This window comes from Passer domesticus, chromosome 31, assembly GCF_036417665.1.
Source record: "Passer domesticus isolate bPasDom1 chromosome 31, bPasDom1.hap1, whole genome shotgun sequence".
Lineage (NCBI taxonomy): Eukaryota > Metazoa > Chordata > Aves > Passeriformes > Passeridae > Passer > Passer domesticus.
Window position 1 is genome coordinate 1,721,186 of NC_087504.1, and position 22,349 is coordinate 1,743,534.

The 22,349-nt window shown below is 58.6% G+C and overlaps 1 protein-coding gene across 2 annotated transcripts; it reads left to right on the forward strand.

The window, feature by feature from the left end:
• The first annotated feature begins 20 nt into the window (after positions 1-20).
• TFCP2 (transcription factor CP2) lies at positions 21-20,088 on the forward strand. 2 transcript variants are annotated; one of them, XM_064401042.1, is made up of 15 exons: positions 21-1,191; positions 4,492-4,643; positions 5,773-5,849; positions 6,055-6,160; positions 6,225-6,331; positions 7,097-7,249; positions 8,919-9,029; positions 11,253-11,341; positions 13,084-13,132; positions 13,622-13,715; positions 15,767-15,857; positions 17,531-17,637; positions 19,013-19,155; positions 19,331-19,382; positions 19,474-20,088. In XM_064401042.1, the coding sequence occupies exons 1-15, from the start codon at positions 1,070-1,072 to the stop codon at positions 19,509-19,511; spliced, it is 1,491 nt and encodes a 496-aa protein (XP_064257112.1). In that variant the 5' UTR covers positions 21-1,069; the 3' UTR covers positions 19,512-20,088. The 2 variants fall into 2 exon arrangements, with proteins under 2 accessions (XP_064257112.1, XP_064257113.1); XM_064401043.1 differs by having other exon boundaries at positions 13,087-13,132.
• The last annotated feature ends 2,261 nt before the right edge of the window (positions 20,089-22,349 follow it).

The following is a 22,349-nucleotide window of genomic DNA, read 5'->3' on the forward strand; positions in this document are numbered from 1 at the left end:
GGGGCCGCCGCCTCCATCTTGGCGGAGCGGCGCGTTTGGGGGTCCCGGCCCGGAGCGGGGGGGCCGGACTGGGGGTCCCGGCCCGGATTGGGGGGTCCGGGCTCGGATCGGGGGGTCCCGGCCTGGATTGGGGCGTCCCAGCCCGGACTGGTGGGGGTCCGATCCCGGATTGGGGGGTCCCGGGGCGGACTGGGGATCCCGGCCTGGATTGGGGGGTCCTGGCCTGGATTTGGGGGTTCCCTTGGGTGCAGCCCCTGCAGAGCAGTGCAGGATTTTGGGGTTCTCTTGGGTGCAGCCCCTGCAGAGCAGTGCAGGATTTTGGGGGGTTCCCTGAGTGCAGCCCCTTGCGGGGAGTTCAGGATTTTGGGGTCCCCTTGGGTGCAGCCCCTGCAGAGCAGTGCAGGATTTTGGGGTTCCCTTGGGTGCAGCCCTTAGAGGGGAGTTCAGGATTTTGGGGTCCCCCCGAGGTGTTCCCTTTGGGCGGGGGTGTCGCTGGGTTTTGGGGTTCAGTCGCCTGTGGTAGCGGGGTTTGGGGGGTCCCCAAATCAGTCACTGCAGGAGAGGGTCCTCACGAGGTTTGGGGGGGCTTTGGTACCCCCAGAAGTCAGGGGGAGGTGTTGGGGTGCCCCGAGGAGCCCCTGGCTTGGGGTGACACTGAACACCCTGTTTTGGGGTGACCCCGAGGCCCATCGGTTTGGGGGTGACCCCAAGTCCCCCTCGTGCTTCAGGTATCCCCAAAGCCCCCTGGTTTTGGGGGGGACCCCCACCAGCCCCTTTTTGGGGTGACCCCAAGGACCTGCGTGCTTGGGGGTGCCCCAAACCCCACTTTTCCCTTGTCCCCAAGACACCCCCATTTTTGAGTACCCTTTGACCCCCCCCCATTTTTGGGGTCTCCCAAAGACCCCCTGTTTTGAAGTGACCACAACAACCCCTTTCTTTTTGGGGGGGTGACCCAGAAGACCCCTGGTTTTTGGAGTGACCACGACAACCCCGTTTCCTGGGGGGTGGCCCTGAGGACCCCCCGTTTTTGGGGGCGAGCCGGTGGCCGTTTTTGGGGTGCCCCGGGGCCATGGCGTGGGCGCTGAAGCTGCCGCTGGCGGACGAGGTGATCGAGTCGGGGCTGGTGCAGGATTTCGACGCCAGCCTCTCGGGCATCGGGCAGGAGCTCGGCGCCGGCGCCTACAGCATGAGGTACCGGGGACCCCAGAACCGGCAGGGCACCCCAGAACTGGCAGGGCACCCCGAAACTGACAGGGCACCCCGAAACGGGGCACCCCGAAACATCCCGGGGAAGGCAGGGGAGCGGGGAGCCCCAGAACCAGCTGGAGGTTGGAGGTGTCGGGCAGCACCGCAGCGCCGCTGCCCGAAGCAGGAGGGGACCCCGGGATCTCCAGAGGCACCCCAAGATCTGCATGGATCCCCAGAGTCCCCAAGGGAAAACCCAAAATTCCCAAGGGAAACCCCAGAATTCCCAAAGGAAAGCCCAAAATTCCCAAGGGAAAGCCCAAAATCTGCAAGGGAAACCCCAGAATTCCCAAGGGAAAGCCCAAAATCTTCATGGATCCCCCAAAATCCCCAAGGGAAACCTCAGAATCTCAGGGGGTCTCCAGAATCGCCAAGGGAAACCCCAAAATCTCCAGGGGATCCCCAGAATCCCCAAGGGAAGTCCCAAAATCTTCATGGATCCCCCAAAATCCCCAAGGGAAACCTCAGAATCTCAGGGGGTCTCCAGAATCGCCAAGGGAAACCCCAAAATCTCCAGGGGATCCCCAGAATCCCCAAGGGAAATCCCAAAGTCTTCGTGGATCCCCAAAATCCTCAAGGGAAACCCCAGAATCTCTGGGCGTCCCCAGAATTGCCAAGGGAAACCCCAAAATCTCCAGGGGATCCTCAGAATCCCCAAGGGAAATCCCAAAGTCTTCGTGGATCCCCAAAATCCTCAAGGGAAACCCCAGAATCTCTGGGTGTCCCCAGAATCCTGGGGCTTCTCCAGGGTCTCCATGAGACATCTCAAAATTCCCAGTGGGAACTCCAAAATCTCTGGGGGTCCCCAGAATCTCAGGGGAATCCCAGAATCTCCAGGGTCCCCAGAACCTCTGGGGGGATCCCAAGATCTCTGGGGGTCCCCAGAACTGCCAGGGGGGATCCCAGAATCTCCGGGGTCCCCAGAATGGCCGGGGGTGCCGGGGGCACGGGGAGCCCTGAACTGTGCCAGAGTTGGGGCACCAAGGGGGAAATGGGGGCACTGGGGTGGGATTGGGGTGGGGCTGGGATGGAGCAGGGATGGAGTTGGGATGGAGTAGGGGACAGTTGGGAAGGAGTTGGGATGGAGTTGGGATGGAGTAGGGGAGAGTTGTAATTGGAATTATGGCTGAAGTAGTGCACGGAGCTGTGTTTGGGGCTGGGAGGGATTTGGGATGGATTCGGGATGGATTCAGGATGCAGTGGGGATTGATTTAGGATGGATTCAGGCTGGATTCGGGATGGATTCAGGATGCCATTGGTATGGATTCAGGGTACCTTTGGGATGGATTCAGGATGCAGTAGGGGTGGATTTGGGATGGATTCAGGCTGGATTCGGGATGCAGTTGGGATGCAGTAGGGATGGATTCAGGATGCAGTTGGGATGGATTCAGGATGCAGTTGGGGTGGATTTGGGATGGATTCAGGCTGGATTCGGGATGCAGTTGGGATGCAGTAGGGATGGATTCAGGATGCAGTTGGGATGGATTCGGGATGGATTCAGGATGCAGTTGGGATGGATTCGGGATGCAGTAGGGATGGATTCAGGATGGATTCGGGATGCAGTAGGGATGGATTCAGGATGGATTTGGGATGCAGTTGGGATGGATTCGGGATGGATTCAGGATGCAGTTGGGATGGATTCGGGATGGATTCAGGATGGATTTGGGATGGATTCGGGATGCAGTTGGGATGGATTCAGGATGGATTCGGGATGCAGTAGGGGTGGATTTGGGATGGATTCAGGATGGATTCAGGATGGATTCGGGATGCAGTAGGGATGGATTCAGGATGGATTTGGGATGCAGTAGGGATGGATTCGGGATGCAGTAGGGATGGATTCGGGATGCAGTTGGGATGGATTCAGGATGGATTCAGGATGGATTTGGGATGCAGTTGGGATGGATTCAGGATGCAATTGGGATGGATTTGGGATGGATTCAGGATGCAGTTGGGATGGATTCGGGATGCAGTAGGGATGGATTCGGGATGCAGTAGGGATGGATTCAGGATGGATTCGGGATGCAGTTGGGATGCAGTAGGGATGGATTCAGGATGCAGTTGGGATGGATTTGGGATGCAGTAGGGATGGATTTGGGATGGATTCGGGATGGATTCAGGATGCAGTAGGGATGGATTCAGGATGCAGTTGGGATGGATTCGGGATGGATTCAGGATGCAGTTGGGATGGATTCTGGATGCAGTAGGGATGGATTTGGGATGGATTCAGGATGGATTCAGGATGCAGTAGGGATGGATTCGGGATGGATTTGGGATGCAGTTGGGATGGATTCAGGATGCAATTGGGATGGATTTGGGATGGATTCAGGATGCAGTTGGGATGGATTCAGGATGGATTTGGGATGCAGTTGGGATGCAGTAGGGATGGATTCAGGATGCAGTTGGGATGGATTTGGGATGCAGTAGGGATGGATTCAGGCTGGATTCGGGATGCAGTAGGGATGGATTCAGGCTGGATTCGGGATGCAGTTGGGATGGATTCAGGATGGATTTGGGATGGATTTGGGATGCAGTTGGGATGGATTCAGGATGCAATTGGGATGGATTTGGGATGGATTCAGGATGCAGTTGGGATGGATTCGGGATGCAGTTGGGATGGATTCGGGATGCAGTAGGGGTGGATTCAGGATGGATTTGGGATGGATTCGGGATGCAGTAGGGGTGGATTCAGGATGCAGTTGGGATGGATTCAGGATGCAGTTGGGATGGATTCGGGATGCAGTAGGGGTGGATTCAGGATGGATTCAGGATGCAGTTGGGATGGATTCGGGATGCAGTTGGGATGGATTCAGGATGGATTCGGGATGCAGTTGGGATGGATTCAGGATGGATTTGGGATGGATTCAGGATGGATTCGGGATGCAGTAGGGATGGATTCAGGATGGATTCAGGCTGGATTCGGGATGCAGTTGGGCTGGAGCTGCGGTTGGAGTAGGGAAGGAGCAGGGCTGGAGTTACAGCTGGAATTGTTGCAGTGGTGTGAGTCAGGATTAGGAGTGCTCACAGGTGTGCCCAGCTGCTGACAGGTGTGTTCTGACGGCCTCAGGTGTGCCTCAGGTGAGCCCCTGAGGCCAGATGTTCAGGGCACACCTGGAGCCCTGCGCTCAGGCAGGGCCCAGAGGCAGAGCCTGGCGGGGCTCCTCCTCCAGGTACCGAGGCCCAGGTGGGACGGAAGGAATCCCTGCCCCCCCAGCTCACCTGGCTCAGGTGACTCTCCTGTCTCCGCAGCGACGTGCTGGCTCTGCCCATCTTCAAGCAGGAGGAGTCCAGCCTGCCCCCCGAGAGCCAGGACAAGCTGCTGCCCTTCCAGTACGTGCTGTGCGCCGCCACCTCCCCCGCCGTCAAGCTGCACGACGAGACCCTCACCTACCTCAACCAAGGTGAGCACACCTGTGCTGCACAGGCGCCTCGGAGCCCCGCAGGAGGGTCCTGCCTGTTGAAGGTGTTGGGTTTTGGGGTGTTCCTGTTGGGAAGTGGGAGGTGGCAGTGCCTGCACGTGGCTGTGTGATGTCCGGGTGGAGCAGGAGTCACCTGGGGGTCACCAGGTTAAAGGGGGGGACTGGAGGGTGGTGACAGGTGTGTGCAGAGGTGTGTGCAGAGGGTTACAGGTGTGTGTAAGGTGTATGTACAGGTGTGTGCAGAGGGTTACAGGTGTGCGTAAGGTGAATCTGTACAGGTGTGCCTAAGGTGTATCTCTACAGGTGTGTCTAAGGTGTATCTCTACAGGTGTGTGCAGGGTGGATGCAGGTGTGTGTAAGGTGTATCTCTACAGGTGTGCCTAAGGTGTATCTGTACAGGTGTGAGTAAGGTGTATCTGTGTATGTAAGGTGTATCTGTACAGGTGTGTGCAGAGGATTACAGGTGTGTGTAAGGTGTATCTGTGTGTGTAGGGTTTATCTGTACAGGTGTGTGCAGGGTGGTTACAGGTGTGTGTAAGGTGTATCTGTGTGTATAAGGTGTTTCTGTGTGTGTGAGGTGTATCTGTACAGGTGTGTGCAGAGGATTACAGGTGCGTGTAAGGTATATCTGTACAGGTGTGTGTAAGGTGTGTCTGGTGTGTCTGTACAGATGTGTGTAGGGTGGATACAGGTTTGTGTAAGGTGTATCTGTACAGGTGTGTGTGAGGTGTATCTGTACAGGTGTGTGCAGGGTGGTTATAGGTATGTGTAAGGTGTATCTGTGTGTGTAAGGTGTATCTGTACAGGTGTGTGTAAGGTGTATCTGTGTGTAAGGTGTATCTGTGTGTGTGAGGTGTATCTGTAAAGGTGTGTAAGGTGTATCTGTGTGTAAGGTGTGTCTGTACAGGTGTGTAAGGTGTATCTGTGTGTAAGGTGTGTCTGTACAGGTCAGTGCTGGGCAGCTCTGCAGGATGGCAGTTGCAGGTTCGGGCTGTACCTGCTGCTTTCAGGTACAGCTGGAAGGTCTGGGTTGGCGGGACCCCAAATGAACGAGGAGCTCAGGTGACAGGTACAGGTGACAGAAAACCCTCAGGTGCCCTCCTGCCCCCAGGTCAATCCTACGAGATCCGGATGTTGGACAACAGGAAGCTTGGGGAGCTGCCCGAGATCAACGGGAAGCTGGTCAAGGTGAGCAGAGGGCACAGGTGCCCCTGGCCAGGCGTGCCCATGCCAGCCAGGTGCCCTCCGGGGCCCTGCAGCTGGGTGGGGCTGGGAGATACACCTGTTTGGCGGGGGGAGGTGGTTCCCTTTGCCCCTTTTTGGCACAGGGAAGGGCTGCACATCTGGCCAGGTGTGCCAGGGCAGCTCCAGGTGATGTTTCCCCCTTCCCCAGAGCATCTTCCGGGTGGTTTTCCACGACCGGCGGCTGCAGTACACGGAGCACCAGCAGCTGGAGGGCTGGAGGTGGAACAGACCTGGCGACAGGATCCTGGACATAGGTGAGTCTCACCTGGCTGGGGCACCTGGGAGGTCCCAGGTGAGCCTCACCTGTTCCCCCCGCAGATATCCCCATGTCCGTGGGGATCATCGACCCCCGCGCCAACCCGACACAGCTCAACACCGTGGAGTTCCTGTGGGATCCCTCCAAGAGGACATCAGTGTTCATCCAGGTGAGGGGCAGGGGCACTGCCTAACATCCAGGTGAGGGATGGGTGGGCACTGCCTCACACCCAGGTGAGGGGCAGGGGCACTGCCTCACACCCAGGTGAGGGGCAGGGGCACTGCCTCACACCCAGGTGAGGGATGGGTGGGCACTGCCTCACACCCAGGTGAGGGGCAGGGGCACTGCCTCACACCCAGGTGAGGGGCAGGGGCACTGCCTCACACCCAGGTGAGGGGCAGGTGGGCAGTGCCTCACATCCAGGTGAGGGGCAGGGGCAGTGCCTCACATCCAGGTGAGGGACAGGGGCACTGCCTCACACCCAGGTGAGGGATGGGTGGGCACTGCCTCACATCCAGGTGAGGGGCAGGCGGGCACTGCCTCACACCCAGGTGAGGCACAGGTGGGCAGTGCCTCACATCCAGGTGAGGGATGGGTGGGCACTGTTTCATGCCCAGGTGAGGCACAGGTGGGCACTGCCTCACACTCAGGTGAGGCTCAGGTGGGCTCTGTCCCGCACCCAGTGAGGGTCAAGTGGGCTCTGTCCCGCACCCAGTGAGGGTCAAGTGGGCTCTGTCCCATACCCAGTGAGGCACAGGTGGGCTCTGTCCCACACCCAGTGAGGCACAGGTGGGCTCTCTCTGACACTCAGGTGAGTCTCAGGTGGGCTCTCACACCCAACAAGGCTCAGGTGGGCTCTGTCCCACACCCAGGTGAGTCTCAGGAGGGCTCCATCCCTCGGTGGCAGTCCCACAGGCAGCTCACCTGTCCCCAGGTGCACTGCATCAGCACGGAGTTCACGCTGCGCAAGCACGGCGGGGAGAAGGGCGTTCCCTTCCGCGTGCAGATCGACACCTTCAGGGAGAACGAGAGCGGCGAGTACACCGAGCACCTGCACTCCGCCAGCTGCCAGATCAAGGTCTTCAAGGTACCTGCAGGCCCCTCCCACCTGGTCTCACCTGGGGCTCTGTCCCAGTCTGTACTGGGGGCTCTGAAACCTCCCACCTTTAGGAGTAGCAGCCCCAACCTGTGGTGCAGGTGGTGCAGGTGCAGGGAGGGGTCGTTCCCGCTGTGGTCACACCTTGGGGTGCCCGTGACTCCATCCCACCTACAGCACCCCCAAAATCTCAGCCTGGCTCCTCTTTTCTCACCTGTTCACCTGGGGGGGTCAGTGGGGTTTGGGGTCCTGCTCTGCCCTCCCCTGGTCCACCTGGGCCAGATTCCTTCACCTGTGAGTGCAGGTGCAGCCAAGTTTAAGGGAATTTCTTCAGGGATCTGCCAAGGGGAGCACCTGGATACCTGTGGAGGTTGCACATCTGTGCTCCCCTGGGATTTGAGTGAAATCCCCCCAGTTTTGGGTGGAGGAGGGGCCCAGGTGTTCAAGGTGTGGCAGAGTCAAGGCTGGCCTTGTGACCTCATGTCCAGGTGCAGCTTGCCCCCCCAAAATCCCATCTCTTGTGTGGGTGATGCAGAAGACACAGCTCAGGTGTATTCGGGGGTTGCAGGTGTGTGGAGAGTGGGTACAGGTGTCTCCAGGTGGTTACAGGTGTATTCAGGTGGTTACAGGTGTATTTAGGGGGTTACAGGTGTCTCCAGGTGGTTACAGATTTATTCAGGTGGTTATAGGTGTCTCCAGGTAGTTACAGCTATGTTCAGGTGGCTACAGGTGTATTCAGGTGATTACAGTGTGTCCAGGTGATTACAGGTGTCTCCAGGTGGTTACAGGTGTGTTCAGGTGGTTACAGGTGTCTCCAGGTGATTACAGATATCTCCAGGTGGTTACAGCTGTCTCTAGGTGTATTCAGAGGGTTACAGGTGTGTTCAGGTGGTTACAGGTGTCTCCAGGTAGTTACAGGTGTATTGAGGTGGTTACAGGTGTATTTAGGGGGTTACAGGTGTCTCCAGGTGGTTACAGGTGTGTTCAGGTGGTTACAGGTGTATTCAGATGGTTACAGGTATCTCCAGGTGATTATAGATGTATTCAGGTGGTTACAGGTGTCTCCAGGTAGTTACAGGTATGTTCAAGTGGCTACAGGTGTATTCAGGTGGTTACAGGTATCTCCAGGTGGTTACAGGTGTCTCCAGGTGTATTCAGATGGTTACAGGTGGTTACAGGTGTCTCCAGGTGGTTGCAGGTTTATTCAGGTGGTTACCCATATCTCCAGATGGTTACAGGTGTATTCAGGTGGTTACAGGTGTCTCCAGGTGATTACGGGTGGTTACAGGTGATTACAGGTGTCTCCAGGTGGTTCCAGGTGTATTCAGGTGATTACAGGTGTCTCCAGGTGGTTCCAGGTGTCTCCAGGTGATTACAGGTGGTTACCCATATCTCCAGGTGACTACAGGTGTATTCAGGTGATTATCGGTGTCTCCAGGTGATTACAGGTGGTTCCAGGTGTATTCAGGTGATTACAGGTGTCTCCAGGTGGTTCCAGGTGTCTCCAGGTGGTCACACCCCTGTCCCTGCAGGGCCCTCAGGACAAGCGTCTCCCCAAACTGCTCCTTTTCCCTGTGTCTGGCCCCAGGTGGGCTGAGTCACCTGTGCCACCTGTGTGCCCGTGAGTGTCCCACACCTGTCCTGGCCTGTCCCTTCCCAGCCCAAAGGAGCCGACCGCAAGCAGAAGACGGACCGGGAGAAGATGGAGAAGCGGACGCCGCACGAGAAAGAGAAGTACCAGCCCTCCTACGAGACCACCATCCTCACCGAGGTGAGCTCACCTGCCTCACCTGCCTCACCTGGCTGCCGGGGAGCAGGGCTGTGCTGCTGGGAGAGCTTGGCTCGAGGTCTTCATACCTGCCAGGCACACCTGGGGCACAGAAGGTGCTTTTGTACCTGCAGAAGGGCTTTGGGGACATTACTGACCTGAGCTGGGCAGGTGTGTGCAGGGCCAGGTGTGTGGGTCCAGGTGTGCGTGCATTGCAGCTGTGTGCAGGTGTGGTCCCAGGTATGTGCAGGGCCAGGTGTGTGCAGGGCCAGGTGTGTGCAGGGCCAGGTGTGTGCAGGGCCAGGTGTGTGGGTCCAGGTGTGCGTGCATTGCAGCTGTGTGCAGGTGTGGTCCCAGGTATGTGCAGGGCCAAGTGTGTGCAGGGCCAGGTGTGTGGGTCCAGGTGTGCATGCATTGCAGCTGTGTGCAGGTGTGGTCCCAGGTATGTGCAGGGCCAAGTGTGTGCAGGGCCAGGTGTGTAGGTCCAGGTGTGCGTGCATTGCAGCTGTGTGCAGGGCCAGGTGTGTGCAGGGCCAGGTATGTGGGGTTGGAGATATGTGTGCAGTGCAGCTGTGTGCAGGTGCAGTCCCAGGTGTGTTCAGGTGTGCATGTGCAGTACAGGTGTGTACAGGTGCAGTCTCAGATGTGTTCAGGTGTGTGTGTGCTGTACAGGTGTGTTCAGGTACAGTCCCAGGCGTGTGCAGGCCCAGGTGTGTGCAGATGTGTGTGTGCATTGCAGCTTGTGCAGGTGCACTTCCAGGTGTTTGTGGGGCCGGGTGTGTGTCTACAGTGCAGCCCAGGTGTGTGCGTGGTCTCAGGTGTGTGTACAGTGCATCCCAGGTGTGTTCAGGTGTGTGCAGTACACCCCAGGTGTGTGCAGGTGTGTGCAGGTGCAGCCCAGGTGTGTGCAGGTGCAGCCCAGGTGTGTGCATGGTCCCAGGTGTGTTCAGGTGTGTCTGCATCCCAGGTGTGTGCAGTGCACCCCAGGTGTGTGCAGGTGTGTGCAGGTGCAGCCCAGGTGTGTGCAGTGCAGCCCAGGTGTGTGCGTGGTCCCAGGTGTGTTCAGGTGTGTGCAGGTGTGTGCAGGTGCAGCCCAGGTGTGTGCAGTGCAGCCCAGGCGTGTGCAGGTGTGTGCAGGTGCAGCCCAGGTGTGTGCAGTGCAGCCCAGGCGTGTGCGTAGTCCCAGGCGTGTTCAGGTGTGTACAGGTGCATCCCAGGTGTGTGCAGTGCAGCTCAGGTGTGTGCATGGTCCCAGGTGTGTTCAGGTGTGTACAGGTGCATCCCAGGTGTGTTCAGGTGTGTCTGCATCCCAGGTGTGTGCAGTGCACCCCAGGTGTGTTCAGGTGTGTGCAGTGCAGCCCAGGTGTGTGCGTGGTCCCAGGCGTGTGCAGGTGTGTGCAGGTGCAGCCCAGGTGTGTGCAGGTGCAGCCCAGGTGTGTGCGTAGTCCCAGGTGTGTTCAGGTGTGTCTGCATCCCAGGTGTGTGCAGTGCAGCCCAGGTGTGTTCAGGTATGTGCAGTGCAGCCCAGGTGTGTGCAGGTGCAGCCCAGGTGTGTTCAGGTATGTGCAGTGCAGCCCAGGTGTGTGCAGGTGCAGCCCAGGTGTGTGCAGTGCAGCCCAGGTGTGTGCAGGTGTGTGCAGTGCAGCCCAGGTGTGTTCAGGTGTGCAGTGCAGCCCAGGTGTGTGCAGTGCAGCCCAGGTGTGTTCAGGTGTGCAGTGCAGCCCAGGTGTGTTCAGGTGTGCAGTGCAGCCCAGGTGTGTGCAGTGCAGCCCAGGTGTGTGCAGTGCACCCCAGGTGTGTTCAGGTGTGCAGTGCAGCCCAGGTGTGTTCAGGTGTGTGCAGGTGCAGCCCAGGTGTGTGCAGGTGCAGCCCAGGTGTGTTCAGGTGTGTGCAGTGCAGCCCAGGTGTGTTCAGGTGTGCAGTGCAGCCCAGGTGTGTGCAGTGCAGCCCAGGTGTGTTCAGGTGTGCAGGTGCAGCCCAGGTGTGTGCAGTGCAGCCCAGGTGTGTTCAGGTGTGCAGTGCAGCCCAGGTGTGTGCAGGTGCAGCCCAGGTGTGTGCAGTGCAGCCCAGGTGTGTGCAGGTGTGCAGTGCAGCCCAGGTGTGTGCAGTGCAGCCCAGGTGTGTTCAGGTGTGTGCAGTGCAGCCCAGGTGTGTGCAGGTGTGCAGTGCAGCCCAGGTGTGTGCAGTGCAGCCCAGGTGCCCTGAGCTCACCTGGCGTGCCCGCAGTGCTCGCCCTGGCCCGAGGTCACCTACGTGCCCAACGCGCCGTCCCCCGGCTTCAACAGCTCCCACAGCAGCTTCTCCATCGGGGACGGGTGAGCTGGGACTGGGAGTGCTGGGAATACTGGGAGGGCTGGGAGGGCTGGGACTGGGAGTGCTGGGAGTGCTGGGACTGGGAGCACTGGGAGTGCTGGGACTGGGAGCACTGGGAGTGCTGGGAGTAGGAATACTGGGAATACTGGGATTGGGAATACTGGGAGGGCTGGGACTGGGAATACTGGGAATGCTGGGAGGGCTGGGACTGGGAATACTGGGAGGGCTGGGACTGGAGGGCAGGTCACATTGGGGGTGGTACCAGTGCCATCCCAGTGACCCCAGAGTAATCCCAATGCCATCCCAGTGACCCCAGTGTCATCCCTGTACCGTCCCAGTGACCCCAGTGTCATCCCAGTGACACCAGTTACACCCCAGTGCCATCCAGTGACAGTGACACCAGTGTCCCACTGGGACAGTGTCCCCAGTACCCACTGGGACAGCTGTCCCAGTACAACAGTGACCCCAATGTCCAGTGATCCCAGTGCCCAGTTACCATGGCCCCAGTGATCCCAGTGATCCCAGTGTCCCCAGTGATCCCAGTGACCCGTGTCCCTCTGTCCCAGTGTCCTCAGTGACCCAGTCCCAGTGTCCCCAGTGATCCCTATCCCTCTGTCCCAGTGTCCCCAGTGACCCAGTCCCAGTGTCCCCAGTACCCCAGTGACCCGTGTCCCTCTGTCCCAGTGTCCCCAGTGCCCCGTGTCCCTCTGTCCCCAGTGACCCAGTCCCAGTGTCCCAGTGCCCTGTGTCCCCTTGTCCCAGTACCCCAGTGACCCGTGTCCCCTTGTCCCAGTACCCCAGTGACCCGTGTCCCTCTGTCCCAGTGTCCCCAGTGCCCCGTGTCCCTCTGTCCCCAGTGACCCAGTCCCAGTGTCCCAGTGCCCCGTGTCCCCTTGTCCCAGTACCCCAGTGACCCGTGTCCCTCTGTCCCAGTGTCCCCAGTGACCCGTGTCCCTCTGTCCCAGTGTCCCAGTGCCCCGTGTCCCCTTGTCCCAGTACCCCAGTGACCCGTGTCCCTCTGTCCCAGTGTCCCCAGTGACCCGTGTCCCTCTGTCCCAGTGTTCCCAGTGACCCCTGTCCCTCTGTCCCAGTGTCCCCAGTGACCCATGTCCCTCTGTCCCAGTGTTCCCAATGACCCCTGTCCCTCTGTCCCAGTGTCCCCAGTGCCCCGTGTCCCTCTGTCCCCAGTGACCCAGTCCCAGTGTCCCAGTGCCCCGTGTCCCCCTGTCCCAGTACCCCAGTGACCCGTGTCCCCCTGTCCCAGTGTCCCCAGTGACCCGTGTCCCTCTGTCCCAGTGTCCCCAGTGTCCCGTGTCCCCCTGTCCCAGTACCCCAGTGACCCGTGTCCCCCTGTCCCAGTGTCCCCAGTGACCCGTGTCCCTCTGTCCCAGTGTCCCCAGTGACCCGTGTCCCTCTGTCCCCACTGTCCCCAGTACCCCAGTGACCTCTGTCCCAGTGTCCCCAGTGACCCCTGTCCCTCTGTCCCAGTGTCCCCAGTGACCCGTGTCCCTCTGTCCCAATGTCCCCAGTGACCCGTGTCCCCTTGTCCCAGTGTCCCCAGTGTCCCGTGTCCCTCTGTCCCAGTGTCCCCAGTGCCCCGTGTCCCCCTGTCCCAGTACCCCAGTGACCCGTGTCCCTCTGTCCCAGTGTCCCCAGTACCCCAGTGACCTCTGTCCCAGTGTCCCCAGTGACCCCTGTCCCCCTGTCCCAGTGTCCCCAGTGACCCGTGTCCCTCTGTCCCCAGCAGTGGGTCCCCGAGCCACCAGCCCGACCCCCCTGCGCCCCTGGCTGACGTAAGTACCTGCCCAGGTGCCTGCCCAGGCACACCTGGGGCTTCCACGGGGGGACACTTCAGGTCACCTGCAGGCCCCTGGGAGACCCCGCTGTCCCCGCCTGGGGGGCTGTCCCACCTGTGCTGGCCCTGGGCTCACCTGAGCTCACCTGAGCTCACCTGTGCCTCAGCACAAGCACTTCCACGTCACCTGGAGACATTTCCAGGTCACCTGAGGTCATCACCTCCTCCCACCTGCTCGGGTTCAGTTCCCACCTGTGCTGGCCCTGGGCTCACCTGAGCTCACCTGAGCTCACCTGTGCCTCAGCACAAACACTTCCACGTCACCTGGAGACATTTCCAGGTCACCTGAGGTCATCACCTCCTCCCACCTGCTCGGGTTCAGTTCCCACCTGTGCTGCCCACCCTGGGCTCCCCTGTGCCCTGCCTGACTGCACACACCTGCGCTGGCAGGCAGCTCACCTGGACACCTGTGTCCCCTGTCCCCCAGACGCTGCTGCCCACCTGGAGCCCGCAGGAGGCGCAGCAGTGGCTGCACCGCAACCGCTTCTCCACCTTCTCCCGCCTCTTCAGGAACTTCTCAGGTGAGTCCTGCCCTCACCTGGGCTGGGTCATCTCACCTGGGTTGGGTCACCTCCCCTCACCTGGGCAGGGTCACCTTCTCTCACCTGACCAGGTCACCTCACCTGGGCTGGGTTACCTGCCCTCACCTGGGCAGGGTCATCTCCCTCACCTGTGTTGGGTCATCTCCCCTCACCTGGGCAGGGTTATCTCGCCTCACCTGGGCCAGGTCACTTCTCTTTACCTGGGCTGGGTCACATCTCCTCACCTGGGCAGGGTCACCTTCTCTCACCTGGGCAGGTCACCTCCCTCACCTGGGCAGGATCACCTATGCTCACCTGGGCTGGGTCACCTCACCTGGGCCAGGTCACTTCCCCTCACCTGGGCTGGGTCACCTGTGCTCACCTGGGCTGGGTCACATCTCCTCACCTGGGCAGGGTCATCTCCCTCACCTGGGCCAGGTAATCTCCCCTCACCTGGGTTGGGTTACCTGCCCTCACCTGGGCTGGGTCATCTCACCTGGGCAGGGTCACCTCCCTCACCTGGGCAGGTGATCTCCCCTCACCTGGGCCAGGTCACCTCCCTCACCTGGGCAGGTCACCTGTGTCCCCTCACCTGGCCAGATTACCTCCCCTCACCTGGGCAGGGTCACCTCCCTCACCTGGGCAGGGTCACCTTCCCCTCCCTGGCCAGGTGAGCGTTCCCAATCCCTCCTTTCATAGCCCAGTCCAAGGCCTCACCTGGCCCAGGTAACACCGAGGGGCTGATTTTGGGGAAAACAGAGCTGGAAAAAGGAAATTTTGGGAAAAGGAGGTGAAAATGGATGGTCTGGGGAAAACGAAGCTGAAAATTGGGGAGAAAAAGCTGATTTGGGGGAAAACAGTTGAAAATGCCAAGAAAGTAAATTAAAAATGCCAATTTTGGGGAAAATAGAGGTAAAAAATCTTGAATTCAGGCAAAAGTGGGCTGGGAAATGCTGATTTTAAGGAAAGTGAAGCTGGAAAATGGCAATTCTGGCAAAATGAAGGTGAAAACCTCATTTTGTGGAAAACAGAGGTGAAAAATGCTGATTTTGGGTAAAGCAAACGTGGAAATGGTAATTTTGGGGAAGACTGAGCTGAAAAATGCCAAATTGGGGAAAAAAATAAAGCAAAAATTGCTGATCTGGGGAAAACAAAGCGGGAGAATTCTGGGTTTGGGATAACCAAGGTGAAAATTGCTGATGTGGGGGGAAAATGTTGAATTTAGGGAAAATTGGGCTGAAAATGCTGATCTGGGGGAAAATGAAGCTGAAAAAAAGGGTGATTTAGGGGGGAAAATGGGTGAAAAGTGATGAATTTTGGGAAAAGTGAGCTGGAAAATAGGAATTTTGGGCAAACCAAAATGGAAAATGCTGATTTTAGGGGAAATGAAATTTTAAAAATTTCATTTTCAAAATGGTTTGGGGAAAACAAAGCAAAAAATGATAGTAATATAAATAAATAAATAAATATTAAAAATATGAAATAGAAATAAAAATGGTAATTTGGGGGAAAGCAAAGCTGGAAAAGGCTGATTTTGAGGAACAGCAGATGAAAAATTCCAGTTCTGGGCAGAGGATAATTTAGGGTGAATCTGGGTGAATTTGGGATGAATTTTGGGGTGAATTTGGGATGAGTTTGGGGTGAATTTGGGGTGAACCTGGGGTGGATTTGGGGTGACTCAGGTGAATTTGGAGTAGCTCTGTGGTGAATTTGGGTGACTCTGGGGTGAATTTGAGGTGAATTTAGGATGAATTTGGGATGAATCTGAGGTGAATTTTTTGGGATGACTCTGGCATGAATCTGAGGTGAATTTTGGGATGAATTTGGGATGAATCAGGTGAATTTTGGGGTGAATTGGGGTGAATCTGAGGTGAATTTTGGGGTGCATTGGGATGGATTTGGGTGAAAGGTGAATTTTGGGGTGAATTGGGGTGGATTTGGGGTGAATCTGAGGTGAATTTTGGGGTGCATTGGGGTGAATTTGGGGTGACTCTGGGATGAATTTGGGGTGAATCTGAGGTGGATTTTGGGGTGCATTTGGGTGTTGGCAGGGGCAGACCTGCTGAAGCTCACACGGGAGGACGTGATCCAGATCTGCGGCCCCGCCGACGGCATCCGGCTCTTCAACGCCCTCAAGGGCAGGTGGGATCACCTGGGGGGGCTGGGACTCACCTGGGGGGGAAAGGACACACCTGGGGGGTCAGGGACACACCTGGGGGGCTGGGACTCACCTGGGGGGGAAAGGACACACCTGGGGGGTCAGGGACACACCTGGGGGGCTGGGACTCACCTGGGGGGGGCAGGACTCACCTGGGGGGCTGGGACACACCTGGGGGGGCTGGGACTCACCTGGGGGGGGCAGGACTCACCTGGGGGGCTGGGACACACCTGGGGGGGCTGGGACTCACCTGGGGGGGAAAGGACACACCTGGGGGGGTGAGGACTCACCTGGGGGGGCTGGGAGACACCTGGGGAGCTGGGACTCACCTGGGGGGTCAGGACTCACCTGGGGGGGCTGGGACTCACCTGGGGGGGAAAGGACACACCTGGGGGGTCAGGACTCACCTGGGGGGGCTGGGAGACACCTGGGGGGCGGTCAGGACTCACCTGGGGGGGCAGGGACTCACCTGGCCCAGCCTTTTCCCATCTGAGTCAGGAATTTAGAGGGTTTAGGGAAGGAGGTCCAGGTAGGAGAGAGGAATTGGGAATTAGAGATTGAGAATTGGGGATTAGGGATTGAGAATCGAGAATTAGGAATTAGGGATTGGGGATTAGGGATTAGGGATTAGGGATTAGAAATTGAGATTCAGGAATTAGGGATTAGGGATTGGGAATTGGGAATTAGGAACTGGGAATTAGGGATTGGGAATTAGGGATTGGGGATTAGGGATTGAGAATCAGGGATTGGGGATTGAGAATTAGGGATTAGAAACTGAGAATTAGGAATTAGGGATTGGGAATTAGGGATTAGGGATTGGGAATTGGGAATTAGGAACTGAGAATTAGGAAATGGGAATTAGGAATTGAGGATTAGGAATTAGGAATTGGGGGTTAGCAATTAGGGATTAGGAATTCTTTGGCTTTGAGAATCCAGGACTGGAGCCCCAAGCCAGGAGCTCTGGTGTTCCAGGAGCTGTCTCCACTGGGAGCTGCCCAGAAAGCTCCCAAAAATGGGATGTTCCTCACACCTTGCCCTAAAAAGCAGGGCTTGCCCCAGAGGTTAACACACCTGGAGCTTTTTGGGGAGGATGAGGGGGACAGAGTGCCCAGGTGGGAATGGCTGGGAAGCATCCTTGGATACCTGACAGGGACAGAGTGCCCAGGTGGGAATGGCTGGGAAGCATCCTTGGATACCTGACAGGGACAGAGTGCCAGGTGGGAATGGCTGAGGAGCATCCTGACAGACAGGGGAGCCCCTCCAGGTGGGAATTGCAGGGAAGCATCCTTGGATACCTGACAGGGGAGCCCCTCCAGGTGGGAATTGCAGGGAAGCATCCTCAGACACCTGACAGGGACAGAGTGCCCAGGTGGGAATTGCAGGGAAGCATCCTCAGACACCTGACAGGGACAGGGGAGCCCCTGCACGTGGGAATTCCAGGGAAGCATCCTCAGGTACCTGACAGGGGAGCCCCTGCAGGTGGGAAGGGCAGGGAATGCTGGCCAGGGCACACCTGGGCTCGTGCAGCCGCCCCTGGGGCCAGCAGCAGGGGGGCTGGGCAGGGCCAGCAGCAGGGCCAGCAGCAGGGGGGGCTGGGCAGGGGGGCTGGCAGGGGGGCTGGGCAAGGCCAGCAGCAGGTGACCGTGCCTTGTCCCAGGATGGTGCGGCCCCGCCTGACCATCTACGTGTGCCAGGAGTCACAGCAGGGCAGGGACCCCCAGCACGAGCACGAGGACGGCGACGGCAGCGGCGGCACCTTCTTTGGTGAGGGGCAGGGACACACCTGGGGGTGGGACACACCTGGGGCTGGGACACACCTGGGGGGAAAGGGACACACCTGGGGATGGGACACACCTGGGGGGAAAGGGACACACCTGGGGGGAAAGGGACACACCTGGGGGGAAAGGGACACACCTGGGGATGGGACACACCTGGGGATCAGGGACACACCTGGGGCTGGGACACACCTGGGGATGGGACACACCTGGGGCTGGGACACACCTGGGGATGGGACACACCTGGGGGGAAAGGGACACACCTGGGGGGAAAGGGACACACCTGGGGGGAAAGGGACACACCTGGGGATGGGACACACCTGGGGATCAGGGACACACCTGGGGCTGGGACACACCTGGGGATGGGACACACCTGGGGATGGGACACACCTGGGGATCAGGGACACACCTGGGGGGAAAGGGACACACCTGGGGATGGGACACACCTGGGGATCAGGGACACACCTGGGGCTGGGACACACCTGGGGATGGGACACACCTGGGGGGAAAGGGACACACCTGGGGATGGGACACACCTGGGGATGGGACTCACCTGGGGATGGGACACACCTGGGGAGGCTGGGAGCTCACCTAGGGGGGGAACTCACCTGTGGGAGGGACCCACCTGGGGCAGGGACACACCTGGGGGGAGGGAGCTCACCTGGGGGAGGGACTCACCTGGGGGGAAAGGGACACACCTGGGGGAGGGACTGACCTGGGGGGGAAGGGAGCTCACCTGGGGGACTGGGACTCACCTGGGGGGCTGGGACTCACCTGGGGGGAGGGACTCACCTGGGGGGCTGGGACTGACCTGGGGGGCTGGGACTCACCTGGGGGGCTGGGACTCACCTGGGGGACTGGGACTGACCTGGGGGGACAGGGAGCACACACAGGTGACAAGACAGGACATGGATCACAGACAGGTCATGGTATCAGACAGGTGACAGTATCAGGACACAGGTGACAGACAGGACAGGGGTGACAGAACACAGTGACAGGACACGGTGCCAGGCAGGACACAAATGACAGACAGGACACAGTGACAGGACAGGGGTGACAGGACACAGTGACAGACAGGCAGACAGGACAGGGGTGCCAGGCAGGTCACAGTGCCAGGTAGGACACGGTGACAGACAGGACATGGGTGCCAGGACAGGGGTGACAGACAGGTCACAGTGCCAGGCAGGTCAGGGTGCCAGGCAGGTCCCAGGTGACAGGACAGGTGTGATAGACAAGGCACGGGTGCCAGGCAGGTCGGGGTGCCAGGCAGGTCGGGGTGCCAGGCAGGCCCCTGTCCCCAGCGCAGCGGTGCCCAGCCCCAGGGCTGTGCTGGCACGGTGGCAGCTGTGGCCCTGCCCCTGCAGTGTACCACGCCGTGTACCTGGAGGAGCTGCGGGCGGCCGAGCTGGCGGAGAAGCTGGCACAGCTGTTCCGGGTGCCCGCGCAGCACATCCAGCACATCTACAAGCAGGGCCCCACGGGCATCCACGTGCTGGTCAGCGACGAGGTAACACCCTGCCCTGGGCACAGCTGGCAGGGCCCCCCTGGGCACGGCAGCGCCTGGGCCCAAGGAATGAATGAGATATTTGTGCCTGCTGCTCCCAAAGCTGCCACCTGGGCACCTCTGGAACACAAATTCTCCCCAAAAATCCCTAAATTGGTGCTGTTTGGGGTTTTTTCAGATGATCCAGAACTTCCAGGATGAATCCTGCTTCGTCCTGGACACCATGAAAGGTGTGTGAGCACCTGGGCTGGGGTTGGGGCCTCACCTGGGTCGGGTCAGCCCCGCCCACCTCCCCTCACCTGTTCTTGGCTTCCTCTGCAGCCGAAACCAACGACAGCTACCACATCATCCTGAAGTAGGGGCCAGGTGAGGCACAGGTGAGCAGCACCTGCAGCCTCTCAGCACGCCTGGAGACCCCCACTCCCAGCACCAGGACACAGCAGAGATCTGGGACCCCCCAGGTGATGTTACCTGGCCAGGAACACCTGGAAACCCTCTGGAGAGCCCCCAGGTGTGCTCACCTGTCCCACAGGTGACTCCTGGCATGGACAGGATGCTCCACTGCTGGAGCTTGGGTGTGCACCCACCTGGGACAGGTGTGCAGTGATCTCACAAGGTCATCAAGAATTCCAGATCCAGATTTAATTATGGAAAATTGGAGGATAAAGGAATAACTCGGGGTGGGGGGGGGAGGGGACATTGCTGCATTTTTTGGGGAGAAAAGCAAAGATTTGGCAATTTCTGCTGAATATGTGGAGTGATTGAAGCAGCTCTGGGCAGTGTCCAGGTGAGGGATCTGCCCAGGTGTGGGAGGTTGATCCCAGATCCCTCAGACCTGGGTGCCTCCAGCCTCAGCCCATCAGGTGTTTCAAAAAAACAGGAAAAAAGACAATAAAAACCAAGGATTTGATTTCAATAAAGCCAGGATTGGATCCAGGTGTGGCAGGTCCTGGCTCGGGTGACAGTTGTGACAGTCTGGGCAGTGCAGGGGGTCAGCATCACCCCAGAGCTTCCCCAGGCCTGAGCAGCACCTCCAAAATCACCCCAAACATCTCCCCAGAACCGTCCCAAAGACCACACAAAAATCACTCAGAACCACCCCCAAGTATCCCCAAAATCAGCCCCAAAGTACCCCAAAATCACCTCCAAAAATCTGCCAGATCTCCTCAGGATGGCCCCAAAGTCACCTTGAAATATCCCTGAATCTTCCCCCAAATTACCCCTCACCACCCAAAATTACCCCAGAATCATTCACAAATTACTCCCAATTACCTCAAATTCACTCCCAAATCCCCCCAAATTACCCCAAATTCATCCCCAAATCACCTCAAATCATCCCCAAATTACCCCAAATTCATCCCCAAATCCCCCCCAATTACCCCAAATTACCCCAAATCCCCCCCAATTACCCCAAATTACCCCAAATCCCCCGTGCCCCAGGGGTGTCAGAGCTGGAGCACCCCGGGGTTGATCCTGGCTCAGGTGGGGCACACCTGGAGCCCTCCTTTGCAGGTTGTACCTGGGATTTCACCTGGAAAAGGCGAGGGGGGCACGGGGGGTCTTTGACCCTTTCATTCCCTTTCCTTGGTCAGTGACTCAGATGTCTCCTCAGTCCTGTGCCCAGACTCCAGACCCAGCTGGGGGCTGGACAGGCAGCAGTGATGGGGGAGGAAAGAATTTAAACAAACAGAAATATTGATAAGGACCTCGGGGTGCTGGGCCTGCCCCTCAGCTGCTGCGGAAATTAACCCTGTCCTGGCCACAAGCAGGGCCTTCCCCCACTTACTGCACACCATCCACAGCATCCCTTACCCCAAACCTTGCATTTAACCTTTGCATCATCCACACCATCCCTTATCCTAAACCTTGCACTCACCCTTTATTCTGCACTGTCCTCGTAGTTCCTTATGCTAAACCTTACACTCACCCTTTACACCATCCACATCATTCTTTATCCCACAGCTTGCATTTACCCTTTATTTTACTCCATCCACACCATTCCTCATCCCAAACCTTGCACTGGTCCTTTTTTCTGCACCATCCATGTCATTCCTTATCCCAAACCTTACATTTACCTTTTATTTTACTCCATCCACACCATTCCTCATCCCACAGCTTGCACTCCCCCATTTTTCTGCTCTATCCACACCATTCCTCATCCCACACCTTGCACTCCCCCATTTTTCCGCCATGCACCCTCCCGGTTCCCTCAGGACATTTGTGTCCCATCCTCTGCATCTCCCACCGAGTGCGCCCAGGCCCGTGAGCAGAAGCAATCCCAGGGTCGGGTTTGCCTTTCCCTGAGTCGGGGCCGATCCAAACCCTTCCCTGGCAGTTCCTGCCCTACACCACGGGGCTTTGTTCCCTCCTGCAGCCCCTGGGGCTCACACCGGGCAGGGCTGGCCCGCTGCAGCCTCGGGTGTCACTGCCCGGGTGACCGTGGCTGACTGCAGGTGCCAGCGGTGCCAGGTGCCCAGCCTCGCCCCCAGGGTGGCTCCAGCAGCCCCTGGCACCCTTCAGCTTCCCGGGAGCAGTGCCTGGCAGGGAATGTGACCCCCCTGCCCATCCCAAGGGGAATGTGACCCCCCAATCCCGAGGGGAATGTGACCCCCATCCCAAAGGGGATGTGCCTCCCTATCCCGAGGGGAATGTGCCACCCCCTCCCCATCCCTAGGGAATGTGACCCCCATCCCAAAGGGAATGTGCCACCCCCTCCCCATCCCAAAGGGAATGTGACACCCCAATCCCGAGGGGAATGTGACCCCCATCCTCAGGGGAATGTGACCCCCCTCCCCATCCCAAAGGGGATGTGACACCCCTCCCCATCCCAAAGGGGATGTGACACCCCAATCCCAAAGGGAATGTGACCCCCCTCCCCATCCCAAAGGGAATGTGCCTCCCTATCCCGAGGGGAATGTGCCACCCCCTCCCCATCCCTAGGGAATGTGACACCCCCTCCCTATCCCAAAGGGAATGTGCCACCCCGTCCCCATCCCAAAGGGAATGTGACCCCCATCCCAAAGGAATGTGCCACCCCAATCCCAAAGGGAATGTGCCACCCCATCCCTAGGGAATGTGCCACCCCCTCCCTATCCCAAAGGGAATGTGCCACCCCCTCCCCATCCCAGCTCTCTGGCCCGGGTCCCTGAGCCATTCCTGCCATGAGTCCCCGTCCCACTCAGTACTTTCAGAGCTGA